This window comes from Clarias gariepinus, chromosome 7, assembly GCF_024256425.1.
Source record: "Clarias gariepinus isolate MV-2021 ecotype Netherlands chromosome 7, CGAR_prim_01v2, whole genome shotgun sequence".
Classification (NCBI taxonomy): Eukaryota; Metazoa; Chordata; class Actinopteri; order Siluriformes; family Clariidae; genus Clarias; species Clarias gariepinus.
The window spans coordinates 27265509-27277707 of NC_071106.1; the positions used below are offsets into that span (position 1 = coordinate 27265509).

General features: G+C 40.2%; 1 protein-coding gene across 1 annotated transcript in view; it reads left to right on the forward strand.

Moving 5' to 3' along the window:
* The window catches only part of prx (periaxin), a 43164-nt gene that overhangs the window by 11572 nt on the left and 19393 nt on the right, over positions 1 to 12199 (forward strand). The window contains exons 4-5 of the mRNA XM_053500117.1: positions 47 to 151; positions 1328 to 1450. Coding sequence (XP_053356092.1) covers positions 47 to 151; positions 1328 to 1450 — 228 coding nt within the window. The remainder of the gene's footprint in view (positions 1 to 46; positions 152 to 1327; positions 1451 to 12199) is intronic.

A 12199-nucleotide genomic window follows, 5' to 3' on the forward strand; every position in this document is an offset into this window, starting at 1 on the left:
AAGTATTGTGCCAGCCTATCCATTCTTTATGTCTTTTCATAAGCAGGTAAACGACAAAAGATCACTTCCAACAGACAGGCCTCCCTCTGTGCCTCAAATCAGCCAGCGCCTCTGCATCTCCACAGAAGGTCAGGATAGCCCGGAAAGAGTTGTGAGTGCCAGTTATAAAAGTATTTCTACTAAATTCTACTATACCATAATTTTAACTGATGACAGAGTAAAGTGGTGCAAATTAGTTACAATTAACTTAATTGTAGTTAAGGCTTTATCTAAATGTATAATAGTTATGCCAGTAAATTTAGTATTATTGTTGCTTGCATCATTTGTAGTTAGTAGAAAAGCCTAGTCTACACTTAAACAGTGTTTTTGACCACCAACTACCATATCTTCTCCAAATTGAATCAATTGGAAATTGCTATATGAACACGAACAAGCTGTTTTCTGTATATTTTAGACATCTAAATTAAACTTGAGTAGCTTTCTAAAGTGGCGGCACGGTGGTGTAGTCTTTAGCTCTGTGGCCTTGCACCTCGAGGGTTCGTGTTCGATATCTGCCTCGGGTCTGTATGCATGGAGTTCACATGTTCTCCCCATGCTTAGTGGGTTTTCACTGGGTACTCAGATTTTTTTCCACAGATCAAAGACATGCAGCTTAGGCTAATTGGCGTTCCCAAAATGACCATAGTTTGTAAATGTGTATACGTCTGTGCGCCCTGCAATGGATTAGCACCCTGTACAGGAAAAAAAAAAGTAAGTGAGCTCTCTAAAGTTTAATAAATAAAAAAAGGCCCTTCACCTATCCCCCATCAAAATACTTGAGTATTTGTAGTAAAGCCTATATACTGTAAAGTGATTGTAAGGTAGAGCACGTAGCCCTGTGTGCATCAGAGTAGTAGTAGCAAGTAGTAGGGAGTTTGTACTAGACTGTAGTACGAGACTGGATGTTACTAGTACGAGACTGGATGTTAAATTTGTGCAAATAACAATGATTTAAAGATGGCTGTAAGATCCAGTTCAACTGTTTATAAATAAAACAGTCATTTAAGTGACTAGATTATTATTATTATTATTACTATTATTTTAATATAAGGCCTTTGAAGGCCTTAAAGTGCCGCCACTGCTTCTTTGTATAGTATATGGGTTACATGCAAGAAAGCACATTTAAAGTTAACAAATGAAAATGGCAGAATGACCTAAAGGTTATAGGCACCCAGTGTATGATTTCCCAGCATCGTTTATGTAGTTCAATGCATGTCTTGACCAGGCTCAAGACTTGCCAGTTGACAAACAATTGCACTTTTATACTGTTTGTCTTTTTTTTTTTCAGGTTCAGAAGGAAAAACTTCATGCAGAGCTAAAACAAGTCCTAAGTAAAAAAACAAGACATCTGAAACAGAGTCACCCAAATCCTGCAAGCATGGAACCTTCAGAGGAGAAGAGTGAGCATGTGGTAAGCCAGAGATTTAAAAATCAAAATTACTGCATGAATAATTTCTCACAGCAGTGCAACCTATTGAAAGATCAAATGCCTACAAGATTAGAACTTTTTTATATAAGAGACTGAAGCCTAGTTGATAGTTCAGGCTGGTGTAGGGCAACCAGGGTTAAATTGAAGTTGAGCTTGCAAGTGTTAGATATTGTTGTTATTGATATACCACTAATAGCAAACTGGATATACTAAAACCAGCAGTAACTGTGTACTCAGATGTGCATATTTAGGACAAAACAAAATATGAGAGGTATCAAAAACCTTTCCAAACATCATTTATGAAAACAGTTTTGGTAGAGATTTCAAATAGGGTTATAGGTTATTATACTGAAGGATCACAAGGATAGTTTCTTTCCAGAAGGGCCCAGGCCCCATCATGTTTTCTCTTGTCATTTTCCCTTGTCCCTTGTGTTCCTCAACATCACACAGAACCATGGTTACATACAGCACTACTATTCTACTTCCTTATGTTCTAAACAATTGGAGTAGTATACTTCTGGAACTTATGGAAACTATTCAATAAGATTTTCTTAAGGACATACTGCAATTTCACATAACTGCTACATTTATTTTGAGAACAGCATACCGCTCAAAGCACTGCTCCCGCTTGAGGATGATTTACAGGTGATGCTGATCCTTGGTGAGCGTGATACCTATGCATATGCAGATGCTGATGAAAATAAAAACCGCTTAAATGTTTAGAGTCTTGCTGAGACCTTGTTCAGACTGCCAGGCAAAATCAGATTTTTGCCATGTGCGGACTGAAATCATTTTGAAATCAGATTGCTTTCATAAAGTGTAAACAATGAAAAAAACAAAATGTACATGATTTTTGAAAATGCCATGTAAATTCCACATTATAACGTAGCATGGGGCATGCATGGGGTAAAAAAGCAAGTGGGAGGCGATGGAAAAAATGGAGATGGAAATAACTACTGTAATTATAATTGTGTAGAAAGTCAAGCTGCTATGCTTTAGGGGGGTCTTTTTCCTTGTAAAGTATATAAAGGCCACTCTTTTGAATGTTCCATGTGGCTAAATTAACTGTGTTTTTTAGGAAGAGCAGCTGGCTTAATTGCAGTATGGAACTGGTTAACAATATTCCCTGGACAGAAGATAAAGTGGGGGGATGCATCAGTACAAAGCTCAGAAAATATTACATTTTCCAGTTACATAATGCTTTGTTTTACTATATGTACAGTAATTATAATCCTTTAATAATGATAGGCCAAAATATGAGAATATATCACCTGGTTTATGCCAACCACAGGAACTCACATCGTGATGCATTTTTATTGGTATTTGGCAGACATACTTATCCAGAGTGACTTACGTTTAACTCCTTATAGATCAGAGAAGTATAGGATCTTACTTAAGGGCCCAACAGTAAAATTGTGGCAGTGCTAGGGTTTGAACTCTTCTAAGCAGTAATCCAACACCATTAACCACATAGGTGTGTTAACATCCTGTGTTAAGAGCTCATTTACACAACTGGTATACAGTGGAAAATTCAATCACTGTTAAGGCTAATTACTCACTCACTCTCACTCATCTTCTATACTGCTTTATCTGGTATTTAGGGTTTCAGGGACCTGGAGCCTATCCCAGGAGGCTTAGGGCACTAGGCATAAAGTCCTATTGTTTTACTCAATTGAGTTAAAAAATCACTTAAAGTATTAATTGTTTTTCAATGTACTGGTTTATTTTGCACCTTTGTGTCTCAAAACCTGGAGCCTATTGCAGGAGGCTTAGGGCACTAGGCAGGGTACACCCTGCAGGGTGCCAATCCATCGCAGGGCACACACACATACACACACTCAATCACACACTACAGGCAATTTGGGAACACCAATTAGCCTAACATGCATATCTTTGGACTGTGGGAGGAAATCGGAGTACCCGGAGGAAACCCACCAAGTACACGGAGAACATGCAAACTCCATGCACACAGAGACAGGAATCGAACCTGGCCGGAAATCGAACCCGGACCCTGGAGGTGCTAGGCGATAGTGCTAACCATACCTCTTCTCTTACTGTTAAGGCAAATATGCCACGAAATGAATCAGGCATTCAATTCCTATCATTAGGTGGAGGCAGGGGCAAACTGGTCATTTGGACCAACATAACCAGGCAACCAGATTAAAACTGCCCCACTCCACCCTGTCGAAACCTGTATCCACAGAACTCTATTGGACCATACAGCAAGGCAGATCAATTTTCATCTGCATTTTTTTCTATTTAATTCTCTATTTTATTTTGTGATGTCTTGGACTAATTGTTTAGTGGCCCATGTGGACAATTGGGAAAGCCCCTGGTTCAGTCTGTTGATGTACTGTATGGAGGATAAATTTTTAGTTTTACACAGGCAGCATTAATGTTAGCTAGCAATGCTTTTAATAATGCTGCACTATGTTATGGGGTCATACTCCACTGACAGGCTATCATCATGTTCCTTTAAGGTTGGCCTCAAGTTTAGGGACATCAGGTACATCAGGTTCTCCTACTACATGCAAGCCAGCTACATTAAGATGCATTACATTTTGCATTTTACTGTGATGTAATATTGTAGTATCAGCACTTTTGCTTTATGTTCCGATGCAGTGCAGGCACCATAATGCATTGCCCACAATGAAGTTTGCATTATGCTTCATTTAGACCAAAATGGTGCTTGTTCGTGCCCTCCCGATTGATTGGCGGTAGATGCTTAATGTGGGAGCCTCCAGTGATGGGGTGGAATTGGATACCACTAAATTAGGAGAGAAAATTGGAAAAAATAGAAAAAAAAATACTTGAATTGAATTGGTAGTGTACCAATGGACAAAACAAAAGAGAGTACTAATTACCTTTAGTGTTTCTGTGGTTCGTCAGAGCGCCCACTGGATTTGTTACAGTCTGCATACTTGTATTTAGAACACCTTGTATCATTACCCAATTTTGGATATGTTTCAACTAAATTTGTTACGCTTGTGCGAAGAAACACTCTTGTGCCCTCTTTTGGATGTTGTGTGAAATAGCATAAGAAAAATGTCTATGACTGTTAACTGTTTTTATTTTTTATTTTATTTAAAAACCCATGAGTATTACCCTGAAATAAACACAATGGAGTTTGTCTGCAGTTCAGATCAATCGAATACCTATTCCAAATGCTATATTTACATTGTTTATTTGTCTTGTGTAAACTAAAGTATTGTGGCGTGGGTGGGGTTTTGATTGGCTACCATCATGCTTTGCGGGAGGAATTGTTTTGTGTTCACCCTGTTGGGAAAAGGTGTTTGGGTTAGTGGCTTCGGCCAGGGGTGTGTGTGTGTGTGTTAGATGCGTGTTTTATGGAGGTTGGATGTGGTGTTTTTGTGGTTACGTGCAGAAGAGAAATAAATTACTCCCAGCCATTTGCATTGGGCAGCAAAGTAGCTCACTCGTCTCTCCAAGTGCCTGTTTAGCGGTGAAAAACGCTACAGTATGTTAATGTAGGGCATGTCATGTCATGTATTATGTCTTTGTATTTTTTATGTACATTTATTAAAGATATGGCTGAATTTGTACCCTCGATTCAATCTCTTTGTGACACTGTGTGACAAGTTGACAACCGCACTTCAAGATTTATCAGGAACTAAAATCTGAAATTTTGATCTATCGTCTTATGCTGTATATGCACTTTGTGGTTACAAAAACATTTTAATTACAAAGATTGTGAGAGATCATAAACATTACAAAACAATTTAAAAAATTCAATATATAATGTCTTTCTTCCAGTTTTAGTTACACTTTATTAGTTGATGACAGTGCCTTATCATAGTGCATGAAGCTGGAATAAAAACAATTCAGGTTCAGACTTCATTGGAGCACTATGAAAAGAAAGGCAAGGCCTTGGAATGACCCACTGTCATAGGTGGCGAAAAGAGTCTTGTTTCAGGCAGAAATAAGGGACCTGGAGGAGGAACAGAGGAAGGCAAAGGTTGTGGAGCTAGGATCCCAGGGGCCTGGACAAGGTGGGATCTCCCCAAGAGAATGGGTCTGACCCATGGAGGTTTAAGCCATACCGGATCTCCTTCTTGCTTAAAGCCATCTTTGACACCTTTCAAAACCCTGTGAAACGGCACAGATGAGTGATAAGGGACAACCCAACATGCAAGCTCTGCGGGCAAAAGGGAACAATGCCCACATCTTGACAAGATGCAGGACTGCACTTGCCCAGGGTACAGATGGTGCCATGACAAAGTATTGCATGTGCTAGCTGACATCCTAGAGCAGGAGAGGACCAGAAAATGTCAACATAAGAGCAAGCCGCCACCAGGAATAGCATTCGTCAAGGATGGGACAAGGCCACCAGGGCCTATTGAAACCAGGGCAAGTTTTTTGCAGTGTCCAAGCACTGGATAGACCTAAAGAACAGTCTCCAGTTCCCAGATGTTTTCCACACTACCTTAAGACCTGACGCGGTCCTTTTCTTCATGGAAAGAAAAGAATATCTTTCTAGTGGAGCTTACAGCTTATATATAGCTTTTTTCCCATGTATGTATCCATGTATGTACTGTATGTGTGTGAGAGAAAATTAGGACATTAGGAAATGTCATCAGTGATTTCTGATCTTGTTTTAAATTGTCATCAGTTGATAAGGGGTATTGCCACTTCTCAATGCAGCTGTACACATTCCATTTCAAATCACTCAAAATTTAGATTTGGGCTTAGACTTAGCCATTTCAGACCTCCCCACTTGTTTCCGTTTCACCCAGTCCTTGGTGGATTTACCTGTATGTTTTGGGTCATCGTCACATTGTAAGGTCCAGTTCCACTTCAGCTTAAATTTTTTTTGACAGATGATCTCACATCAAGCACCTCTGATACAATGTAGGATTCATAATAATGGATTCTATGATGGTAAGTTGTCCAGGTCCTGATGCAGTAAAACATCCCCAAACCATGACACTTTCACCTCCATCTTGCTGGCCATCTTGCTAATTGTCTTAAATGTTTTCCACTTGTAATGGCTAATTAAAAATTCTTTTGAGGTCTTTTTATATCCTTTACAAGACTTGTTTGTATCTACAATCTTCTCTCTAAATGGCTCAGAGAGCTCTTTGGATCTTACCATGTTGACACTGTAGGGTTTCAGCTCGTCGTAAGAGGTGAATCAAATCTTTTACAATTCAGGTTGATTTAATTAAACTTATTTACAATTTATCTTCTATCCGTCCACCGTATAGCATGACTGAGTGTATCTTACCAATCCTGTTTATCCTGTGGCCAACAAGGATAATACAAAAACCTGATACTTATCAATTATGAGCAAAGTAATCTACTGTAAGATCTGGGCAAATGTTTAGACTTTAAAATACATGACCAAGTCAACAATTCTTTATAAAGAAACAAGAATTTATTGAACTAATCTACGTAAAAAATTTATGGAATTCTTCTAGTATTGGTTACTAGATCTGAGAAAGGCACAAGAGCAGAGCCTTGGGTTTAATCTTGCTGCTTAGTTTGGATCGAGCATCAATTTTCGGCAAGGTATGAAGCTTTGTTTGTTTACCTGACAACATGAAAAGCCTGTTTGGACCTTTGGTTTTTGACCCCACAGAGTCAGTCCATCCCACAGATGACTGACCTAATTGGATGTGGTTGCGGGACTTAGCCAACCCCAACGTGGTTCCCCCCAAACATTAGCCCAATGTTTCCTGTCATGTGGGGCTCATACGGTTGGAGTTTTTAATACTTTTACAATGAGATATGAGATAAGGTTAGTGGGATGGCGCCATTCAGCTGGGAGAGGGGTTCTGGAATGTGATAGATTGATTGAGCTATGCAAACTAACTATCTAAAGTTTAAATATGGCACACCTCCTTTAAAATGTTCTAATTAAAAAAAAATTTGTAAACATGGGGTGTCTTAACTTTTTTATTTAGTTAAAAATATGCATAATAAGCTTTTTTTACATGCAATTAAATAACCTTTATCTACTGGTACAAATAATAAAAAACAGGGGATCAATATGTTGACATTTCCTGATAAAGAAATTAATATTTAATAGGATGTCCTAATTTCTTACTTGAATGTATACATACGTACACTAGTTTAAGTAATGGGAAAACAGGGAAAATAAAGCTCAAAGCATGCTGATTGGCTTTAATGTAATCAGTGATATTATTATTTTATGTTCAAGTCTTCATATATAGCTGACTGTCTGTATGGCAGAACCCTCTGCCTAACTTATCAATACAATGAATTTGTGTTTCATTTGTGTTTCGTGAGGATTGTGACAGCTGTTATGTCGATTGACTCTAGATGCTGTGATGTAATCTGGCACATAACTGTTACGTGGTGCGGATTGGAGAGCCGCACCACGAGATGTAATAATATTAATAATAGCCCTAACGCAGGGCTCCTGAGGAGGTGAACAAAACTGGAGTTTGTGAGAGTGCTTATGGCATGCATGGGAAGACCTCACCGTGAGAGATAGCATGAAATTGTTAATTAGGAACTAAAAAGGAAACAAAAGAAAACTGAAAACTGAAAAACACAACATAAACAGAGCCCCGTCGTCTGCGCAAGACTGAATGAGGCTCTGGAAAATAAAGAGAAACTTTTTGATATACTCTCGGGGTGTTCGCCCTTACAGAGGAATTATATGTATGTGCTTTAAACACTTTAAACTCAGGGCGGAACCCTCAAATAACAAAGCCCTTAAATAGACATGCCACCAGATGCAGTGTGACCATGCTGATTGCCTCTGCGGTGGCGTCGCCTGGCAACCACGTGTCTAAATAATCACGAATCTGCCTCATCAGAAATCCACGGAGTAGCACCCTGAGGATCTGCCGATTCTGAACAGTGCAGAGTACTTTCACGAGGTTCTGCCCCTCATAGGACCTGCATTGTTACACAACCTCCTTCTCCATGGACTGCTCCCGACGTCCGAGAGTCAATTTGGACCCTACGGAACTTTTTAATGGGTTTGGGGACCAGTATATGCCGTCCCATGGGTGGCTGTATGGAGGGGGGGATAAGGTGCAAGGTGTAAACCAGTTTAAGGTGGGCCTTCCAATTGGGTTTCAGTAGCCCTGAAGATCATTAGTAAGGGGTACTGGGGCAGGAGGCGCTGTGACTGGGGTTGGGCGTAGTTGTGTGTGCTGACACCTCCAGGTTGAGACAGAACGTGTCGGCCAGTCAATGCGAGGTTTGTGACGTTGTAGCCAAGAGAACCCCAGCACTACTCTCTGCTCTGGCACCTAGGTTACCAGAAATAAGACTCATTTGGTGTGATGTCTCAGCCGTCGCCTAGCAACCACTCTAAATGACAGTGGCTCTGCCTGTTCAGAACTCTGCGGAGTTCAGTGCAAAGTATTTTCATGAGGTTCTGCCCCTCATAAGTTCCGCATCGTTACAATAACTGCTCAAAAGGTTTAACTTCAGGCAAACACCTAACTACTGGCAAAGTTTCATTAAATTCTGTTCACTCAGATTTGTGTGATGCTGTAACAAAATCAGACTGGACAAGCAGACAGGCATACAGACAGAAATGACAGAAATGAACCATTCTGACCAATGTACAGACCTAACCTTTTTTTATTTATATAGAAACATGCATGAATCACCAATAACCGCCCACCTAACTTTGGGTACAGTGGGTCTGTGTACTGACACCTTTTTATTTAAATCAGCAAAAGACAAATTATGATGGCTGATGAATAGACTGTGTCAAAGCGACAATCGATGTTGCTGCTCTGCAGTGGTTAGGACCTACCAATAGTGGTCCAAAAACCTGGTGCAAAGAATGTCTTGTGTAGTCCGATTCCAAAACAGAAAAGATACTGTAGGTTAATTTCCTGAAAAGGGTAATGCTGGTTCTGATAGAAAAGTGTCAAAACGTTACAAAAGGAGAGACCCCCTTAGTATTATGTGGGTGGTCATAATGTTATGGCTGATCAGTGTGTCTTGTTGGGCCAATAAATTTCGGAAGAAAGCTATTTTGTTTTTGTTTTGTTTTTTGTTTCAGGAATTGTAGCCATTGTCATACACACACACACACACACACACACACACTTTTAGAAGGCTCACGAATAATGGAGCAAAAAAATACACACATAAAGATTGCCGTTAATGATTAGATGAAAATCCTACGGTGGCCCTGAAGTGCAAAACAAATTAACAAAACTGAAAACAAAATAACAAAACCCAATACAAAATAACAAATTCAAAACCAAATTAACAAAACTGAAAACAAAATAACAAAACCCAATACAAAATAACAAATTCAAAACCAAATTAACAAAACGGAAAACAAAATAACTAATATCTGACTGGCCTAGAGGTGCAATACAAATTAACAAAACGGAAAACAAATTAAAAACCAAATAACAAAACCCAAAACTATTTTTTTGGAGGGGGGGAGTTTTGTTGTTTTGTTTTGTTATTTTGTTTTCGGATTTGTTAATTTGGTTTTGAATTTGTTAATTTGTTTTCCGTTTTGTTAATTTGTATTGCACTTCTCGGCCAGTCCGATACAAACCGGAAAAGGTAGGTATACTTAGCGAATGAAATTCTTACCGCTGATTGGACGAGACATCTGTCACTCAAGATATACAGGAAGTAGGAACTTGCTTCTTTATCTTTGTTTCTTGTGTGTTCTGCTTCACTTTAAACTATGATCGCCGTGAAGTGCAAAAAAATTAACAAAAATGACTTCAGGGCCACCGTAAGTTCGCCATATTTGAAACCACAATAATGTTTGCACATTTATACACACGCAAATCTACCGCTACTACAGTACTTCCTGTATATCTTGAGTGACAGATGTCTCGTGCAATTAGCGGTAAGCATTTTATTCGCAATCTATACCTACCTTTTCCGGTTTGTATCCGACTGGCCGAGAAGTGCAATACAAATTAACAAAACTGAAAACAAATTAACAAATTCAAAACCAAATTAACAAATTCAAAACCGAATTAACAAATCTGAAAACAAAATAACAAAACCAAAAACAAAACAACAAAACCCCCCTCCAAAAAAAAAAAAATAGTTTTGGGTTTTGTTATTTGGTTTCTAATTTGTTTTTCGTTTTGTTAATTTGTATTGCACTTCTCGGCCAGTCAGATATTAGTTATTTGGTTTTCCGTTTTGTTAATTTGGTTTTGAATTTGTTATTTTGTATTGGGTTTTGTTATTTTGTTTTCAGTTTTGTTAATTTGTTTTGCACTTCAGGGCCACCGTAAAATCCTTTGTTGTAGTCTAGAACCCCCTGACATGACCAAATGTTGGGTTTTTCCCTTGAGATGCTTTCTAGGCCTTAACAGCTAGTGTCTTCATCTGCTGCTTGTTAGTGGGTCTTTTTGGTTCCATTGGCAGTCATGCACATTTATGCCATAACACTGTCTTTATCCCATTTGACAGATGATATGGTATGCTATGGATCATGGACTGTTCCTTTCCTTCTCCATACTTTTCTTTATCCATTATTCTGGTCAAGCTATTTTTTGTTTCATCAGTCCAAAGAATCTGGCAAATTTTCTGGCAAAGTCTAATCTGATTTTTTCTATTATTCAGCATTACCAGTGGTTTACACCTTGCTGTGAAGTACCTGTATTTACTCCATAAAGACGTCTCTTGACTATAGACCAGTTATCCAGAAAGGTCGAGTGTGGGTGCAGGCTTTCATTTCAACCAAGCAGATGCCCCACCTGAAAGGCTATTAAGAGCCAAGCATGACTAATTAAACAGGTGGAATCAGGTGTTGCTTTTGCTTGGACAAAATGAAAGCCTGTACCCACACCGGCCCTTTCTGGAAAATCTTCTTGGTCCCACCAAAGATGGTGCCGGTGAGGTCGGCTGCCGTCACGACTGCTCGGACCACCTTTTCTTTGTTTTTGTTCTTTAAGTTAGTTTACAGCGTTTTAAAACCGGCAAAATTACCACCATGGGGTACATTAGTTATGATAGAGACACTCTTGTTTCTATTGGTATACAATGTACTCACAATTCGACGTTTTTAACTCCGGATCCGAGCTGGCCGAGTGAGATCCTGAGGGACAACAAAGGACGTGACGCGAAGCGGCGGCCCCGAGGGAAACGAGCCGGCGTCAGGAACAGGCTGAGAGCCCGTGCACACCGCACACCTCTGCCTAGCATCCTGCTCGCCAACGTCCAGTCACTGGAAAACAAGCTCGATGACCTCAGGGCCAGGATAAAGTTCCAGAGAGACATTCGGGACTGCAATCTCCTCTGCTTCACCGAGACATGGCTGAACCCAGCGGTGCCGGACCACGCCATCCAGCCGGCCGAGTTCTTCTCGGTTCACCGCATGGACAGGACACGGGACTCGGGGAAGTCAAGGGGAGGCGGCGTGTGTTTAATGGTGAACAGCAGCTGGTGCAACAGTGCGAGCGTTGTTCCTCTCACACGCTCCTGCACACCAAACCTGGAACTACTGTCCATCATGTGTCGTCCTTTTTACCTTCCTCGGGAGTTTACATCGGTCATAATCAGCGCCGTTTATATTCCACCACAAGCGGACACGGACACTGCCTTATGCGAGCTGCATGAGGCACTCACACAACAACAAACACAACACCGGGACGCTGCGCTTATTGTGGCGGGGGACTTTAATAGTGCCAACCTCAAACGCGCAGCGCCGAACTTTTATCAGCACATCACCTGCCCCACCAGGGGCGAAAGGACACTGGACCACTGCTACACAACGGTCAAGGACGGCTACAA